Source organism: Triturus cristatus, chromosome 8, assembly GCF_964204655.1.
Source record: "Triturus cristatus chromosome 8, aTriCri1.1, whole genome shotgun sequence".
NCBI lineage: Eukaryota > Metazoa > Chordata > Amphibia > Caudata > Salamandridae > Triturus > Triturus cristatus.
Window position 1 is genome coordinate 73,391,466 of NC_140591.1, and position 19,558 is coordinate 73,411,023.

Below are 19,558 nucleotides of genomic sequence, written 5' to 3' on the forward strand. Positions count from 1 at the left end.
CTGCCTTTGCATGCATATCCTATATGTGGGTATTTGCAGGCAGAATCTGTATCAGCAACTGTGGGTGAGAAACCTACTGAGCTTCAGTCTTACCGTGTGGAGCTCCGGAGTGCTTTACCCCACACTCCCCTTTATTGTTAATGTTGTTTCATATATAGGTCTTGCACATTCATCCTGGGTGTAGTGTTTCTGAATGCTAAATTGCTTCATAAGTGTCTGTCCTTTCTGGGACTTCATGAGAATATGACAAGCGGTTTGCGAGTCAAGAGTTGCACAGCTTCGTTCACATTTGTGTTGAAGTAATCCACGTAATCAGTAATAATTTGCAGTTCATCCACTTTATTCAAAAAGTATATCAATCCTTTTTCCATCACGTCAAAGATACAAAGTTCCATTCTTTTGTGCATTTTACTGCTCCAGAATTGCCCATCCGGGCCTATTCATAGGCACATACTGAAACTAAGTTCCTCCGTCACATTAAATTCCACCCAATGCATTTCGGTCCACCTGGACCTTCGTCAGGGGTATCTATGGTGATTTAAAAATACGTATCAACTACATGCTGTAAAAGTGTATGGCAAAAAATAAATAAATGATACATTCTTTAATTTCAACAAATCTGTGCCCCCATTAAATCTATACCATTTCACTCAACCTCTACTCAATTAAACTAATACACCCACCTACTCCGTTCCCTTTGATTTAAACGTATCTGCGCCCCCAATGAATATGCCATTATATGCAACCTCTGCTCAAAGAAAACTGTACCACCCTCTATACAAGAACCTGCATAAGTATAAGTCCTCTCATCCCTCTTTTATCCAGTTTCCCAATCACCAAGACGCTCCCTTCCTTGTACCTGTATTTTAACAAGTCAGATTTCTTAACAACATGATCGCCTCACTTCTACTTCAGGGCCAGTTTACTTCTAAATTTCTGGGACTTAGCCATCTTGTTCACTTGTACAGGCTTCCCCTTTGGATTCCTTTTCCTCCTCTGACTTCCTGTGTGATCCTGGGCAGCGCTGACCACCTCTCAGTGTACTTTTCCTATCCCGTTCCCAGTCTTTGCCCGAGTCCCTGAATGTGTTCCTGGACAGTTCCTGACACTAGGCTTCAGTGGTAGCTAAGGGGGCAGACTCCGATTCCATGGAGAGCTTGGTCTGAAAAGGCCACGCATGAAATCAGATTTGGTCTAATTGCTTTAAATCTGATTCTTATTAAATATAGAATGTAGGCCTCAAGGTATGAGAAAATGTACTAAGTCTTTCATATTGAAAAAGTCAGTATGGAAAAACTGCAAAACATAGAATGTAGACTTCCTGAAACCAATTTCAGTGGCTATGTATAATATATTCTACTAGAGGGAATCCAGAGTCCTCTCTCACCTTTGGCAAAGACTGTGGGGCTGGAACAGATTTCAGAGGGCGGTGTTGGCCATAGACACCACCTGACTTAAGTACCTTGATTGTCGTCTCTATACTGATGATATATATACTGAGATATTTGTACTTTACGTTGTGTGGAATACTGTGGCCTTCTCCTTCACCTGTACCCCCGCAAGAGTGCCACTAGTTAAAATTGCAAAGCACCCTAAACATACAGTCAGAGAAAGGAATAGTAAACACAGCTCTCCGTGTTAACAGATAATTTAGCAGCACTTTGTCCCACGGAGTTGCCTGTCATGACATCCTTTGTACTTGAACACACAGTGAATATTTCAGAACTAAGGAGTCAAAGGCCTCTTTATTTCAAGTTATCCATCTAAACTCCATCATGGATGTATGGGGGTGCTGCAGCACCCTCCACACTCCTACGTCCAGTACTACTGGCCAAAGCTGGACTTTGAGAAGATGTTAATTGATCTGCGGGATAGACCCTCCAAGGGCTACAGAAAGTCTTTTAAGTTAAACAAGCTTAACGGGGCAGAGCAGGAGGGGTAGAAAAAGGTGAATATGTTCACATGGGTACCTCCACTTTTTGCTGGTGTTTCACTGTTTTTCGACCTTAGTCTGGCTGTGGCCCTGCTAATCAGGACCACAGCCTAGCTGCTTCCTCTCTAAAATGGTTTGCATGTACATTAGGTACATATCTAATTGGATTCTGGAGTGCCATATAAGCCCCTAGTATATGGTATACTATGTACCTAGGGCATAGGTACCTCAGAGGCCTACAAGGGGCTGCAGCATGTATTATGCCACCCCTGGGAAGCCCTCAAAATGGCACCGCAGGTCTGCTACTGCAGCCTGGGTAAGGGTGTGCTTGCACCCCTTACAGTGGTATAGGCTACCTATATCCACATATATATACAGACTCATATAAACCTATAAGCCACTCCTATGGCAGGCCTTGACAATCCTGAAGGCAGAGTGCTTGGTTTTATGTGAGAGGATGCCCAAGCATGAGCTGAGCCCCTCTGCAGCTTTCGGAAATACTTCCTTATGGCTGTTCTGTGATACAGCCTGACCATATACTAGTGCATTATAACCTTGCGGTAAATGCTAACTTTGGAATGGCTGCATCAAAACATGTCGTGCTTGGTGTCAAACGCTTTGGAATAATACACCCGCCAGTTCTGGCGGGGGGGGGGGTAGCATTCCACCCTTCTAGAGGTAAAGACTTGTTCACACTGGTCAAACCCGGTAGGACTTTCCTGAGCCCTGGCATCACAAAATGGATGCCTCTGCCACAAACACGGGTCTGGCCTGCTGCTGCTGACCGAAACTCCGGCTGGGGAGCTCTGGACAATAGGTTTCCTGTCGAAGGGAAGTGTAACCACCTCCCCAGACAGGCAGATGTGTATTGGGGCAGGGCGGGAGCCCTCTCTGGTGCTTTAAAGTCCTGCACAGGGGGCACATTTGGTGTCCCTGTGCATAGTCCAGTTCAAACTGGTTGCAGGGGCTACCTGCCCCTGCTCTGGTGCGAAATTGGACAAAGGAAATGGGAGTAACAACCCTTCTTTCCAAACCCACCCATAGGTGGGGCCTTACAGTTAGTCCATCCCCTAAACTTAGTATAGGAATCCAGTCCCTAGGACTTTAGATTACCCTGGACGAAACTCTACAACATATATCCTGGACCTTCGACTTTCTATCACGACTAGAAGATGGAAGAAATCTCCCTTGGGGTCAAGGAGTGACTCCCCTGCTTGTCAGGCACCAAAGAAGCAACTGACCGGTCTGCATTCTGAAGCTCCCGCCGGACCCCGAAGTCTTTGCATCACCAGAGGTGGATTTCCAGACTTTCCCGAGGCTACCCTGAGTCCACAGCAAAGCTGAGGCCCGTGGCTTTTGTGGGTGACGTGGAACCGTGACCCCTGGACACCATGAACTTTTGCATCAACACTATCTTCTTGGACGTCCTAGAAGTTGTGCTTTGGGCTCCGAGTAGCCTCAGCCTTAAGCACCTCCGGCACCAAAGATTATTGGCCTCCACTCCACGAGTGAACCGTGGGCCAGTTTCAAGTGCGACTGCTCGAGGCTCCTTAGCGATCACTAGCCCGTTGGCTAGCAGGTCCCCACGAAGGCAACTCCTTTTCTAATTGGGCTTTCCTGGTTGCTCCAGACGTGCCCTGACTTACCCTCTCTGAGTGAGTCCATCAGACCTTGCTGGTCTGCACTGCAGTCCTTTCTCTGAATTCCTGGGACTTGATGTTGCCAAGGCTTGTCGGGTCCATTCTGGTCGCTGACACCGCAGCACTCGACAGACTTCGTGGGACAGCTCAAATCAGGCTCGTGGACTTCGTCGACGCCTCCTGGACCTCGTGGCTGAAGAATCAAGAAACCCCTAAACTCACCTGAAGCACCCAACATCTGTGGGCATTGGTCCATCCTGCCCTTGGTCACTGGCTAGTGACCCAGACTCTGTTCCCTCTGCTTTCAGGTTCCTTCCATCCTAGATCCAGGCTTGGATCTCTCCGGACACTTCTCCTCTTCACGGCAGCAGTAGTTCTTTGCAGGCTTCCATTGAAATCGACGACGCGACCCGACACTAAAAGACACCTATGCATCGGCTTCCCTTGGTGAGGTAACTCGAGTACTCCGGTGCTCCCGTGGGTGCTAGCCCTAGAACTTCTTAAGTCCAAAAGGGTTTGGTCCTGACTCGATTCTAAGTGTCCCTAATCTTTAAATTTCCAACCGCGACATTGCCCATAGAAGCTAACGGGAACCCGCGGTTGTGTTTACACACTGCATACAATCCCCGTGGGTCCCCTGTGTCACTACCTTGGGTGGTTCCTTGGGGTCCCAGCGATTCTACAGGCTCTAGGTCTTGTGTCTATCCCAGTCGTGGTTCTTATACCACTTTTTTGGTATATGGTTTGGTACGCCCCTAGGGCCCAAACGTGTATTTGTGCTATTACTGATATTTGATAAGTTGTAATCAAAGTACTTCGAACTCCAGTCTCATAAAGAGACTAGAGGGGTGTGTTTTATCTTAAATACATATATTTTGAATATATACCTGGTGTGGTTGTCCTTTCATTTGATCATTCAAGAGATTATAGACTGGTAAAACAAGCTGCTTTACATTCCTTCAAGACTTAGCCTGAAGGCTGCTCTCCATAGCTACCACTAGGATCGCTTTCAATAAAGGTTGTCTTTAACCATTCACCATAAGGGGTTGTTTGGACTGATACAGGGTGCCCACTAGAACTCGTGGACAGCATATATCAGGCCACCTTCTCACATACGCTATTTGAATTTGATGTACCTCAGTTTATATCTATGATTTTGCAAGAGTGGGTGTTGGGCGGTCGGGCAGCTCAGACACAGTTAACACCTGGACTGTGCCCCCGTACACACACATACACAACTTGCCAGTGCATTTCCTCGCAGCAATAGTCTTTTTACTATTTTTATTGCTGGCTTTTTCCAAATGTTCTTAATATACCTATAGATTTCAAATGCGAGAATGCGCTATTAAAGTTTGCTCCATTTCACCACGGGGGGCATAGTTATATAACCAGGGCACAAGTCCTAAAAAAAGAAGAGGGGGTGGACGAACCTTGTTAGGCAGTATGCAAGTGACACCACAGCACGCAACATCACGACGAGTGACATCACGGCACATGACATCACATGTGGCATCAGAGTAATTGACATCATAGGAAGTGGCATCACAAACCACGACTTTAATATGTAGGTGTGATGTAAAGCGCTCTGACAGTCTGCTTTGGGATGAGTAGCACTATACAAGAAAAAATAGTGGTACTTAAATTATTTCAACGCCTTACAAAGTGAAAAGCTGCCTCTCTAAATATGTGTGAAGTGGTAACCTTTGTTTCCCCTTTAGGTGTGAGGCTCCTGACTGCTCCCAGCCCAGGAGACTGGAACAAAAGGAGGCCTGATGACTCCTCGAATTCGGCCTTTGTTATGGGCCCAGCAGGAGTCTAAAATAAGAAAGCCCTGTCCCCGCCTGCACGTTGCTGCAGACGAGAAGCAGACAACATGCAGGCGCTGCAGAAAGAGTCCCGGTGTTTGTAAATTACACCGGAACGATTTCAGCACATTATTTCGTGGGGCCAACTTCTTGGCAGGGTGGACGGCGTTCACCCTGTAAAAATAGAGGGTGGACGCCGTCCACCCGCGTGAACCCCCGACTCATGCCTTGTTAACAGAGGTGGAAAGGCTAATTTAGGGGCATATTTACAACGAGGCGATAAACTTATCGCCGCTTTAGCGGCCGTTTTCAGCCTAAAAGCGGTGATAATTTTATCTCTATATTAGCAAGGTCACGCTAACGCGTGAAACCTTGCTTTAGCGTGAGGATTTCTGACGCCCAGCTTTGCATCTCTAATGAGATGCAAAGTGGGCGTTCCTGACCTGACATGATAGGAGAAATGTCGCTATGCGACATTTCTCCTATCATCAAGCCCCACGCTATGAAGCATAGCGTCAGGAAAAGTAGCGATAACACCTGTTATCGCTACTTTCCTAACACCTGCTTCATGACTGACTTAGCCATGATATCCTATGGAAGGAGGATATCATGGCTAAGTTTGTGAGTCCCTATCAACAAGCTAACGTGAGATTATCGCTGGGTTTCCAGCGATAATCTCACGTTAGCCAGTTAGCGCTAGGATTTTTATCGCTGATGAGATAAGCGTTGCTAATAGCAAGCTATCTCAGCGAAAAAAATCGGCGCTAGCCAGCGATAATTATCCGAGCGCTAAGTGCGCTCAGCGATAATTATCGCCGGTTGTTGTTGATATGCCCCTTAGTTACTTACATCCATTCCCTTATATTTAGGCGAATGGCTCGGGTCAGCTAAACCTTCTCTCAGGCTGGGTTTGATGGGGAGGGGCCTGCAATGTGTTTTTGTTATAATATTTGTTTTCATTAGTTCAGATTATCTTGTCAGATAATAGTTTCCGCAGTATTACATTTTAAACACGACAATGTTTTAGGCGCCATGAATATGTCTTCAGCACCGCCCCTGCCCTGCTCCAGTTTAGGACACAGTTGAAGACGCCCCTTTAGAACGAGCACTGCGTCACTACGTCACGGCGCAGTAGGCACCGCCCGCTAGAGTTATGAGGGGCTTTAATAATCACTAAATAGAAGCCATTAGAAGGGCAGCTGCATCGGGAAGGGCGGGTTTACTTAATGTCTCGGATATTGCAGTGCTGCCATGGCTTAGGTGTCATAACAGCATTTTTAATTTAAAACCCTTACTTCTAACAAGGTTTATTTGTTGTATAAGTTTAGTGTTTTTCACATGCTTTCTTCAAATTAGTTAGAAGTTAAAACAATCTTAAAACTAATTACCTCCAATTATTTTTTACAGGGATTGATTATACGACCTTCAGACTGTCGATGCTATGGTAAGTGTGACCGGCGTGGTTTGTTTGTATTCAATGACACAGTTATGCTCTTGAGAGAAAAAAGCAGGCCAGAAAACATATTGAGTGAGTGTTGCAAAGAGTGGCCACCGGTGTGCGGAGTCAGCACCTAATCATCGAAAGGGCTGCGAGGAAAAAGGATTTGAACTTATACCATATACGTGAAAAGATTCATGGACAAGTGCCTGCAACTTAGCGCCTTGAAGTCTCTGCTAGGTTAAAGTGAACCAATACTGGGAATTGTACAAGTTTCATAATATATATATATATATATATATATATATATATTTTTTTTTTACAAGAATCGTTTCTATGTTCAGTCAGTGGATAGGCTCAGCCCTCTTGCCGTGATCCCTTACCTAGAGTCACGACTACCCAGACGCCTTCTCCATACATCGCCTTGATGTCTCTTGGAGGATGGTCCAGGTGTCAGCAGTCTCCAACTGTGGGACATGCATCTCCTCTGCACTCTAAAGTCTGAGAACTCCCGCGCCATCTCATTAGTGGTAGCGACTTCATTGATCGGGATTTGGGAGGAGTGATGACGACATTGAAGTGTTCTGGAACTGATGTGTTCCGAAGCATAGGGTCAGATTTAGAGCTGGGGGGAAATACGGCGTTTGTCCATATATTGGAAATGTTCTGGTCTCCCACCTTGGTGTTCTCATGCCTCCTTTACCACAAGGGAGGACATCGGTCTGCCTGGGGATAGAGCTGTCCTGAGCTCAGCATTGCACCTGAGATACCACTGGAAATGATGCCGACTAGGTCGAGCAATTTACACTTGTGGGTCAATCAATACATCCACCATAAACACCATGCTTGCCTTTTCTGGAAAGCCTTTTCATATGACCCTAATGTGCTGGGAGAAAATTCCCAGCAGGTCATGGAGATTTGTCATGTGTGTACTGGAAATGTGCCCCTTACTGTTCAAATCAAGATATCTTAATTCGATTTTACAGATAAAATCATCATAAAGAACATAAGATAAATACAATACATCGCATCGATAAAATGATTAAAAAGACAGTTAAAGTACCAATAGAAACTGCATCATGCCACGCGGCCATGGCCATTTCTTTCCTTAGGACAGTTTCTGCGAGGCTGGCGGGAGATGACTGTGTAAAGAAACCTCTGCAGCAATAGCGACCCGCTTAAGGTTTGGTGGACCGTCTAGCAAGAGCGACCAGCTTTAGATTTGGTGGACCGTCCAGCAAGAGCGACCAGCTTAAGGTTTGGTGGACCGTCCAGCAAGAGCGACCAGCTTTAGATTTGGTGGACCGTCCAGCAAGAGCGACCAGTTTAAGGTTTGGTGGACCGTCCAGCAAGAGCGACCAGCTTTAGATTTGGTGGACCGTCCAGCAAGAGCGACCAGCTTAAGGTTTGGTGGACCGTCCAGCAAGAGCGACCAGCTTTAGATTTGGTGGACCGTCCAGCAAGAGCGACCAGCTTAAGGTTTGGTGGACCGTCCAGCAAGAGCGACCAGCTTTAGATTTGGTAGACCGTCCAGCGTCGGTATGATTGAGGTGTTTCCTCCACCACACAAGGTGCGGGCCTTTGTTCCAGCCAACCTTAAGGGGACCCTTTGCTTCCTTCATTTACTCCTCAGATTCGACTGAAGTTATCCATTACCCCTCTCATCTCCTCATTTTCGAGCACCCCGCTGCTCCTTTGTATAAAGAAAGATAATTCAGATGAAGGTCATGTCTTGCTGCTCTTTGGTCTCTATTAGATATTTCTTTGACCATATCATATGGCGGTGGTTGAACAATGGGAAGTCAGCCATATCTGATCAACTCCCTCTACACAAGGTCTCAGTTTTTTACTTCCATAGCCAGATCTATTTGTTCAATCCTAGTATCTGGTGTCACGTCTTAGGGTGACTCTATGAGCAATGGTTACATGAATTTTTGCTGTTCTGCCAGACGTTAGACCCACTGGTGCCTTGTATATAGTTGAGTAACATCACAGAAAAAGTCACATATTAGGAGATTTAAAGTGCATTTAGGGAGGGCGGCTGCAACGTGCAAGAGTCAAAGGCAGGCAAAATCACTATTCTTTGTGAAATCTTGTAAAATTGTGATATTTCCCAAAATATACTTGCTGGTGTCTCAGTGGAATTTGGAACGCTTTGAAACATCACGCGAGATATTGTGAGACTGCGTTAAGCAGACAATGTCCCCAAGTGTTCTGCTCGTATCAGTCTCCTGTGGGTGAAAATCATATAAAATATGGGCCAACAAAATATTGCAAAACTTCACAAAATTTGTCTAACGAAATATTTCACCCGTATGATAAAAATGCCTAGGCCTAGTGAACAACATCTTAATTTCGATCCAGCCAAACACTACTCACATATTTAAATCCCAGATTAATTTACTAGCCCAACTCAAGTGGTAGCTAACCTGGGCGCCGGTGCTGGATAGCGGATTTAGGCGCATGTTAGAAGCAATTTATGAAGGTATGTATTGATGTAAGGTAAATATTTTGGTAGTCTTTACTTAGGAGTCCATGTTTTTGCAAAATATGGTTTTCAAGTCTACATTTTCACATGCTTCTGAAAACTAGACAAACACTGATTTGAATTCAGTAGTAGTTAAATGACACCAGGAGGATTTATTGTGAAGTAAATTGCTAAATTTGGCCAAACTCCAGATAGAGACAGGATTTGTGATTTATATTTTGAACTCAGTATCCATAATGACAGCACTGAGCTGCACCATGTGACTTCAATGGCTCCACATAATGCTCTAATGTTGTAATATATGTCTGAAAGTGTACACTATCTAATGACAAAGGAATTTCTCCTGATACCCGTAACTTCTCTTTCTTCTTTTGTTGCTGTCATTCCCAGGGAAGAGCGCAAAGAACCAACCCGGGTCAGCACCGACACTGTGAAAAATGTTTCAACAGTCACTGCCGAGCGCCAGTGGATCCCGCCGTCTCCTGTGTGATGATCAAATGCAGCTCCCACTGTGGTGCCACCTTCCACTTGTGCAAGGAGGAGGAGCACCAGCTGCTGTGCCCCATGCTGCAGGTGCCGTGCCTCAACTCTGGGTACGGATGCCCCTTCTCCATGCTCCGCTGTAAGTTGGCCAAGCACTTGAAGTCATGCCCTGCCAGCGTGGTCTGCTGCTCCATGGAGTGGAACCGTTTCCCCACAATTGACGCGGACGTTACGCTACATGACAACATCATGAAGGAAGGGCAGGCTGAGGAATGTCTAGACGCCGCTCTTGCCCTCAGGGACCAGAACACCCTCTTTGACTCCCTGAAAATGTCTTCCCTCTTCCCAGAACTTGTGGAACAGAGCAAAGACCTGGAAGATATCAACGGCGCCACTGGCGGAGAAGAAGGGGCTACTGGTGGCTTCGTTGATGGACCAGGTGATGCAGCTGAGGCCGATGTCGTGGATATGAATGACAGTGACCAAGCAGAGCTCAGCCAGAAAGACTATGAAGAACTGGCAAGGAGTAAGGAAGGTATGGATCTATCACAGTACAGACAATGGGAGGGGATATTTAGTAAAGAGCTTTCTGCATCTATTCTTCTCAACAAGGAACCAACGTCAAAACCGAAAGAAAATGATGGCGCCAAGAACGTCAGTGATGCAATTGGTGAGAGCAGCCATCCGCAGACCGAAGCCACAGCTGCTGAACATCAAATAGAAGAGCAACGTAAAATAGATGTAGAGAAATCTGGTTTTGCGCCTTGGCAGGAGGGTGTGTTGGAGAGGTTAAGAAATGAAGCACCTGTGAGTGATTACAACATGTATCTGGTTCATCATGGACGGATGCTTATTCATTTTGGACAGATGGCAGCATGCACCCCCAAGGAAAAAGACTTTGTGTATGGCAACCTTGAGGCGCAAGAGCTGAAGATTGTGAACACGTTTAGGGTTCCCACCAGCTACAGAAGTGGCAACAGGGCACGTATAGGAAATGAGAGCTTCAAGACGGTAAAGGCAGACAAGGGTGTAGATACCTCAGATTTGGAATCAACCCCTGAGGGTACCCCCAACATGGATGCTGTAGCAACTGCATTGCTGTGTTCAATGGAAAAGGAGTTAAAAATGAAATTTATATCTCAAACGAACGTCACAGATGGCTTGCTTGTTGATATTGCAACCCAGACGTATGATTTTGGCTTGCCGCCATTCTCCCCTACTACAGTCCTTGCAGATCTGGAGGTTCAGAAGAGCCCAAGGCTCCACCTGGGACTCCAGAGTGAGTGCGTGACCCGAAGACATAACAAAAACTGCTCTGCCTTCACCTTCACCTGTAACCATTTCTTCAGAAGGGATGAATTTCCCTCTCACTTCAAGAACGTTCATGCGGATGTCCAGTCCTCCCTCAATGGCTGGTTCCAACTGCGTTGTCCACTTTCTTACTTGGGATGCACCTTCGTTCAGAACCAGTTCCGCCCTTCAGGGCAACAGGCAAATATCATCTACAGTAGAGAGGTTGGAACGTTTGCCAGTCAGCCACACTTGTCCCCAGTCCTCTGCCAGGGCGTCAAGCCCAATCTTTCCAGGAGCAAGCGAGGAAAGAGCAAAGATGCTCTCAGTGGGCTGCCGCTGGAGATCCTCCACCATATTGCTAGTTATTTGGACAGTTTCAGCTTGTCGCAGCTGTCCCAGGTGTCTAGTCTAATGAGAGATGTCAGTTCTACGCTGCTGCATCAGCGAGGAATGGTCCTTCTGAGGTGGGAGAAGAAGAACTACTCACATGGAGGCGAGTCATGGAGACCTCGTGCAAAGGCAAGTTAACACAACATATGGTAGGAAATAATCTACTGGAAGTCCTTGATAATTGATGGCACCATGCACACATAAGCAAGAGTCCATGTCAAAGAGTGCCACAGACATAGGTGTTAGTGTCTATAAGCGATTGTGGTACCCTGAAGTGATAGAAAATGCTAGTGTACTGTTTAGTGTGCTTTGCTATGACAGCTCTTATTAGGTCTTCCATGTTTGTGATTAGAAATTCCTTCATTACGCTCAGCCTTCAGCCACATTTTTTTAATTTCTCTGAAATCTTTGATTTTACTTTAGACTTGAAGGTCTTGGTCTACTTTCTTCTGCTATGGTTGAGTCATTTGAAAAGACTATTGTGTTAGCAGAACGCCCCGCCTCCAGAAAACGAAGAGCATGGTCATACCAAATGGATTTTTTTTCACATTAAAACTGTACTGGAATGAGTTGGATGTGGATAGATAAATGAAATCCGTGTCCATGTCTGAGGCCATAGGGGTTGATTGAGATCTGATCTAGAGTCACAACATAATATTCATTCTGTAGCTTTTTCCGCACCTTGGCATCGTGTTTTTCTCCAGACATTCCTCACAAGTACAAAAAACACGCACCAATTTTTTTTAGCTTTTTCAAAGGTGACACAATCAGTTCTAACTGTAGTTTATGAACCCTGAGAACCCGATCACAATTCCTTTGCGCATGATTCAATCGGTTCCTGAGCAGTCTAAAACTGGTCATTTGCTCCTGAGTTGATGGAGGACCAGTGACCTTCGTCCACTTTGAACTCTTTGCAGCTTTTAATAGTTTCTCACCACATTCTGCTGTCTTGTCTTTGGTAGCATTTAGGGTGCCCAACATATCCTCCCTTTTACTGACATCAGATCTTGAAGACCAAAGGTAATCGGTTACTTTTGCCTCTTTCTTCCCTCCTTTGCAGGGACACTCACAGGTCGTTTCTGAGTCCAACCTTATTTAATATTCATTGTACCCCTTTTGCCTAATTGCTTATTTTGGCTTACAGTTGTACTGCAATGTAGATAACACTCAATAAATTCTGCATCCACACAACTGGTGTTCCAGGGGTGCCTACGTGCAATCTCTCACTGGATGATAGCTACCACCAATTGAAGCTGAACACTGAAAAAGGTAAAACGCTCACTTTTCGTGAAGTGAACACCTTTTGTTTAGCCACCTGGTGACCTAACTCTTTGGGACCAACTCTCCCATGATTCCTCCCTCAGTTTGATCATCAATGCTTGGTCCTGGTCATCTGGAAACGTCTACTGCCACGTCAGACACAGACACAGATGGAGATGGAGCTAAGGACACAAACTCTATGACCGGCCAGCACGCAGTGTCCTGAGGGCTTGATCTAAGGTGGCTATTGCCACAAATTGGCCCAGGGGTGACCATTGACTTTGCCTCGCTTGTACTTCATGGTGGTCCTGGACGTTTGGGCAGCACAATTTGACAGCGGCCAAATTAAGCTGGGCAATGTGTCAGCAAGCGTTCTCCACAGGGCCTGCCAGAGGGTGGCCTGGCTGTGAATATCCTCTTGCTGTCCCTGACTTCTACAGCAGTCTCCTCCCGTGGGCTCTGAACTTCTGCTTGCTCTTCGGTAGGATATTTGGAACTTTCTCGGCCTCAGGACCTGGGTCTGCAGTGGTTGCTGCAAGTCTAGAACGAGTTTGAGATGAGGGGAGCTTCAATTAATCCTCTTTATTTATGTATATATTGGCTGTACGCACATAGCACAAAGAGGGGAGTCATTTCTGACAAAGTTAACAACTGGGTTCCATTATTCACTTGCCCCTTCACACCCTGGAACGTGACACCCAGTTCAAGGGAGGAGGAGTGTGGTGGGGGGGGACTGACGAGTGCTGCGGAGATAAGCTGAGGCGATGCGTTGATGCAACATTGTGGAGGACCATTGAGGAGAGTGATTTGAATCCTTCAGAAGTGAGATCGATTATTAAGAAAGGGAGAAGAAAAAAGGACTACACAAGTGGACACAGAGCTCGTGCCCTTGGTGTTTGAGCCACCACATCCACTCGCTTTTCATCCTTGTCTTTGCCATCGTAGTAACTTTATAGGTCCTTATTATCTTAAAAGTGGTGGTAGTATGTGGCTGTTTGCAGGTTGTGGTAGTTTGTGGGCTTTTAAACCAGTGTCGGCGGCTTGGTTGCGGCTTGTAGCCACTTAAACACCCTAGAACACCCCCACCTTGGTTACGAGCAATACCACAAGGAACTTTGGCTTCTCTGCTATTAACAAAAAAGAGATGTGCCTCTCCTTCCCATACTTGACTGAGAAAAAACACAAGTATCTACACGTACATTGAGGTCCAATAAAGATCATATTGAGTCCAAGGGAAAAGGTAAAGCATCAAAGCAGTGTATAAAGGACCTTAAACCCCCAGTGGTAAACAGTAAATATGAATTGGGAAAAATACTACATTTTCAAATGATAATAGATCCCCTTTATCAGATTCCTGCAGAAAATCTGTATTAAAGCATTTTCTTTCTGCAAATGGGAGTCCAGCAAAGTATTCCAGTAGATAATCTGACTAATGTGGTTGAAGATCCACGGGGAGAAATTAGTATGAACATTACAGGATCACTCGGTCTATTTGATGGGTCTCAAAGCCCCAGCCTATGTTATGTTATGTTATAAAAATTTATAGAGCGCAACTGTTACCCGTAGGTGTCCTGGCGCTATAGTAGGATGTTGCTCCTTAAGTTGAGTTGGGTATGAATAGGACATTAGAGCGCGAATAGCCATGTTTTAAGTGCCTTCCTAAAACTCAGGTGATTTGTGGTGTCTCTAAGGTGTCGTGGAAGAGTATTCCATGCCTTGGTGGCTCCGACTAAAAAGCTTCTTCCTCCCCAATTAGCTTTTTTTATCAAAGGGACTGAAACCAATTTTGGTTTACCTATCACCGTGTATATGAGGGATACTGTTGAATGACACTAAAGGGTCCAACCTTAGAGCAGAAGTAGAAAACTCCCACATGTCCAAAGAACAAATATGTTTAACAGATGCCTCCTTTAAACTGAGATCCTTTGATCTCGGTTGAAACAGGCCTCTGTTACCCTCTTTACTGTTATCAATTGTAAACATAAATCTTACATGTCTTCCGCTCTATGGGATGTATTATTGCTAATGCAAGGGTCTCTTAAGAGGATTTTAGAAGCCCTAGTAGCCATGAGCAAAAGCCAAGAGACCCATACCACTCTCCTGCAAAATATAACTGGGGAACTACAAAAAGTGAATATTTGTCTACCCACTTTAAAGAGACCAATAAGTGTGACCCTAGAACACAGGCTTATCAATTCACCGAGTAATCTGGGAGAAGATCATGTTCCAGTCGTATTTAGCCCCTGATGGTTTCCCAAATGATGAAGTAGACAGAAAGGGGACTGAATATATTACCTTCTGGCCAATGCTTATCAAACATAGATTTTACAATGCAGGGTCTTTAAAGCTATCCCCCAACTAAAATTTGTCATAATTGAGACAATAAAGGAAACAATATCAGCTGGGTTACAGAAATTTGAAAAAAGAACCCCCTATTCAACTTTCAAGGGGATAAGGAAAAAGGGAATTGTGCTACGCCAACATAGTGGGGTTCTAAATACCAACAGAATACGGAGTAGTGAAACCAGAATGAACTCGTATGGTCAAAAATTGACACAAAATGAGTATGTGGAAAAAGTTGCAAAATCCAACAGTTTAAAGACAAGTAATTACAAATAGGAGCTAAAACTGCAGTCTGACAAAGTATCAAATAATCAAAACTTAAATGGCCCATAAGAACAGATCACAAAAGAACAGGGTCACTGCACCTTAGTCTTTGACATCCTTTGTAAAGGGAAAAAAGTGAAAAACATTGCCCATTAAATACATCAAAGTTTCTCTTCCCGTTTAAACAAACCCCCGTGATTGACAGATGTTTACTCTTCAGATTTTATTTCAAAATGTTTTTATTTAAATTTTTCACGGGTAACAACGCCTCGTAGGACATCAATCCATACTTTAGGTCAACTACATCCGCAGGCTACAGAACGTTCCAGCATTCTCAATACAAAAAACCTGGAACAGATTGATGTGAATATAAAGGCAATTGAACACATTACAATTCGGCCCATTTCCAGTCATATGTTGCCCAGAACCCTTGATAGGAAAAAAAAACCCATCATCATAAGAAATTATCCAAGTGAATAAAACCATTACAGCAGAACCTGCATGTCCGGAGTTAACAGCTATGGATGGAGAATTCCTTATTCATGTCAGGGGAGGGTGGGGCACAAGAAGTCTTCACGCAAGGAGGGTCACATCAACAGAGTACACTGCTGGGTTCCAGGGAGAAGTCAGGCGAGCAAGGTCCGGCTAAGTATGGAAATGTTGTAGTGCTCGCAGTCGGGGCTGATAGGAGAACAGTGGAAGTCCCTCCGAGAGATGTTGTGCTAAGGGTCTCTGTTAGAATTGGGGATCTCTGGTTGGCACAGGTAGGTACTTGTGACAAGCAGGGACCCTCTCCTCTAGTCAGGGTAAGGGGTTACACTCCTAAAACAACCCCTGCTCACCCGCTAGGTACCTTGCCGCGAGCAGACAAGGCTTATCTCAGAGCGTTATAGGTTAAGCATTTGTGACCACATACAGTAACTCAGTGACAACACCACAAATGGACACCACACTAGATTTATATAAAAAATAGTGATCTTTTATATAAAGACTTATAAAGACTTAGCACAAGACCAAATAACGACAAAAATGACATACACAGTTCAAGAATATGATTTCAGAAACAGTTGTTAGGTTAGCGACAAAATCATTCACCTTAGAGTCAGTTTTAACCCACAGTACCTGGTGATGCGATAAAAGTTCTTAGCGGCGCTCCAGAAAAACAAGGCGTAGCTTATCCGGTAGAAATTTACTCGCTAAGGCACGATGCAATAAAATTCCTCACGCTAACAAGCGGTGCGATGATCTTTGCTTGTTCTGCGACGATTTCACACAGCAGCGGCAGGCTCTGCAGTGAAGTTCGCAGCGATAGAATTCTTCCCGCTAACAGGTGTAGCGTGGATCTTGGGCTGGTAGCGATCGAATTCGGCCCGCTAACGAGCGGGGCGACGATTTTCCCAGCGCTGATCGGGCTCAGCGGCAGCAGGCTCTGCGACGATGTTCGCAGCGATAGAATTCTGCCTGCTAACAGGTGGAGCGGGGATCTTGGGCTGGTAGCGATCAAATTCGGCCCGCTAACGAGCGGGGCGACGATTTTCCCAGCGCTGATCGGGCTCAACGGCAGCAGGCTCTGCAACGATGTCCTCAGCGATAAAATTCTGCACACTAACGAGCGGTGCGACGGAAATGTTCTCGCTAAGCCGGCTGTTCGTGAAAAAGTGGAGATCTTTAATTTCTTTCTTCTTGGCCAGCTTCCCAACAGCAGGCACAACTTCCAGAGGCCCCACAACTGGTTCCAGCACTCTAGGAAGGCAGAACTCACACAGCAGAGTTCAGGGGGAAGCTGGGGGGTGAAGTCCTTTTGTTCCTGGGACTTCTTAACAGCAGCTCTACTCAGGCCCTTGGAGATCTTTTTAAGCACAAGTTGAAATAAAGTCTTTTGTAGTCTTTCTCCTTCAGCAGCAAGACAACCACTGCAGGCCAATCCCCCAGGTCAGGGACAGTACTCCTCCTTACAGCTTTCTCAGTTCCTTCTCCTCAGGCAGAGGTTCTTCTTGTCAAGCAGGATCTAATTTCTTGGGAGCAGGGTCCCAATACTTATACCCCTTGTTCCTCTGGGGTAGAGGGGCCTTTGCCCAGTCCAAACCAGTTCCTGAGCACTTTGTTGACATGTCTCTGACTTTCCATTCAGAGTGCAGGGCAGAGACATCAGCCGCTCCATAGGAGGTGGAGCCAGCATTGTGGTGGCAGAGCACAGCCCTATTCAGAGTCCAGGTGCACTCCTCCCACCCATCTGGATGTCAATCTCTCTATTCACCACCAGGCTGCCCCAGCCTGTCTCCTGGAATTCCCCACCCCTGTCACTCACAGAAACCAGACAGCAGATACACATCATAGCAGAGGCGGGCTGAAATGGTTAGGCAAGCATAAGAATATTAAAATAAACTTTACTAAAAGGTGTATTTTATTATTCTGAGTTCAGGCATACTCAACTCGAATTTCTACCATGTTCCCTGGGTCTGTTAGGATCATAGAATGTAACAATTCTAACAGGCCATTCTGGCCTATGGAGAACAGGTAGCCTTACAATAGTGAAAAACGAAATTGGCTGTAATTCACTATTAGGACATGCCACACACATCAGGGCTTGTCCTACCTTATGCTTACAATGCACCCTGCCCTTGGGCCTACCATAAGGGTGACTAATATGAAGTTAAGGGAAGGTTTAGGGACTGGCAAGTGGGTGCACTTGCCCAGTCAGCATGACAGTACCAGACTGCACGCAGGTCCTGCAATGGCAGACCTTAGACACATTTTACCAGGCCGCTTCTGTGGGTGGCACAACCAGTGCTGCAAGCCCACCAGCAGCATTCGTATTTACAAGCCCTGGGCACTCCTGGTGCACTTTACTGGGGTCTGACAGTAAACCAAATAAGCCAATCATGGAATCCAACCAACATATACATTTTATACAGGGAGCACTTGCACTGTGGCACTGGTTGGCAGTGGCACAGTGCTCTGAGCAGCAAACGCCAGCAAAAACCTGAGGCACAGCGTGACAAAAAGTGGAAGGGAGACTCACGCCAAGGTGCCAGGTCTAACAGTCTCCATATATAGTCAAAGCTCTTACATTTATCGGCTACGATATCTGTCATACGTGCCAAAGCTAGGGCCATCTTGGCTGCTCCCAGACAGAGCCACATAATGAAGCGATCACCCATTTTTTGTTGTTTCAGAGTAGGGTCTCGTTGGCCTAGCAGCACGTGCTCCAGGCTCTCGAGATCCGATAGCCCAAGATCTCCCTAATCCAAGAGAGGACCTCCTTCTAAAAAGGTCGAATTGATGGCCGATTTTACCAGATGTGGCAAACTTCCCAACACCCCACAGCCTCTCCAGCATCTATCGGTGGTATTAGGAAATATTGTATGGAGCTTCTCAGGATAGAGGCACCAATCGTATAACATCTTACAATCTGCTTCCCTCAGGCTCATAGAGCGATTATACCTAGTGATATCTCTATAAAGTGTTGCCCAGTTTTTCTCTTGTACGGTGATATCCAGCGTGGATTCCCAAAAGGACATATGTCGGGGGCAGGCAGCGGCCCAGTGGAGCGCAAGAGAGAGTTCAAAAAGATTATACAACCTCTGGATGCCCTACCACTTTGAACAAATGGCTCGACAGGAAGGGGGTCCTTGGTAACCACCAGTCACATCTATGAGTGCAGCACCCAGTGTTTCAATTGAATATAATGAAATCTCTCTGATGGCCGCAAATGAAAATTGCGACAGCAACTTTGAAAGGTCAGGAAATCATGCCCATGGAACAGGTCAGAGATATTTAAGCAACCCCCTTCCCGCCACCTGTGGAACGGGCCTGTGGGGAGTGCAGAAAGAAATGAGAGATTATGGTGGACAGGCATATACGAGGACGGAAAAGTTGTTAGTTCATGATATTTAAGGACCGTATCCCAGACTTTGTAGTGGCGGTAGGAATTTTTAGGTAAGTATTTCTCTGTCGGTCTCATCGGGGTTTCCATAGAAGGTCCCATATCGTACGGCCCACAACAGCATTGTCGATATGAAGCCTAAGCTTATCCGAGGCCCGAGAGACCATTCAGAAATAACCCCAAGGGGCTGATTCCGATCTCGCTTGGACGGGCTCCTAGTGACATCCGCCAGTAGCGAGTCTGAGTCAAAAGCATGATTTCTGTGCAACTCGTACAGCTGTACAAGTGAGCAAGTACGATGCGATAATCGCCTTGCCCACCAACCGACTCATGCC

The 19,558-nt window shown here is 45.8% G+C and overlaps 1 protein-coding gene across 1 annotated transcript in view; it reads left to right on the forward strand.

The window, feature by feature from the left end:
* Positions 1-19,558, forward strand: part of FBXO40 (F-box protein 40) — a 46,479-nt gene that overhangs the window by 19,035 nt on the left and 7,886 nt on the right. Inside the window, exons 2-3 of the mRNA XM_085621028.1 lie at positions 6,786-6,822; positions 9,695-11,599. Of these exons, the coding sequence (XP_085477154.1) occupies positions 6,820-6,822; positions 9,695-11,599 (1,908 nt within the window). The 5' untranslated portion in view covers positions 6,786-6,819. The remainder of the gene's footprint in view (positions 1-6,785; positions 6,823-9,694; positions 11,600-19,558) is intronic.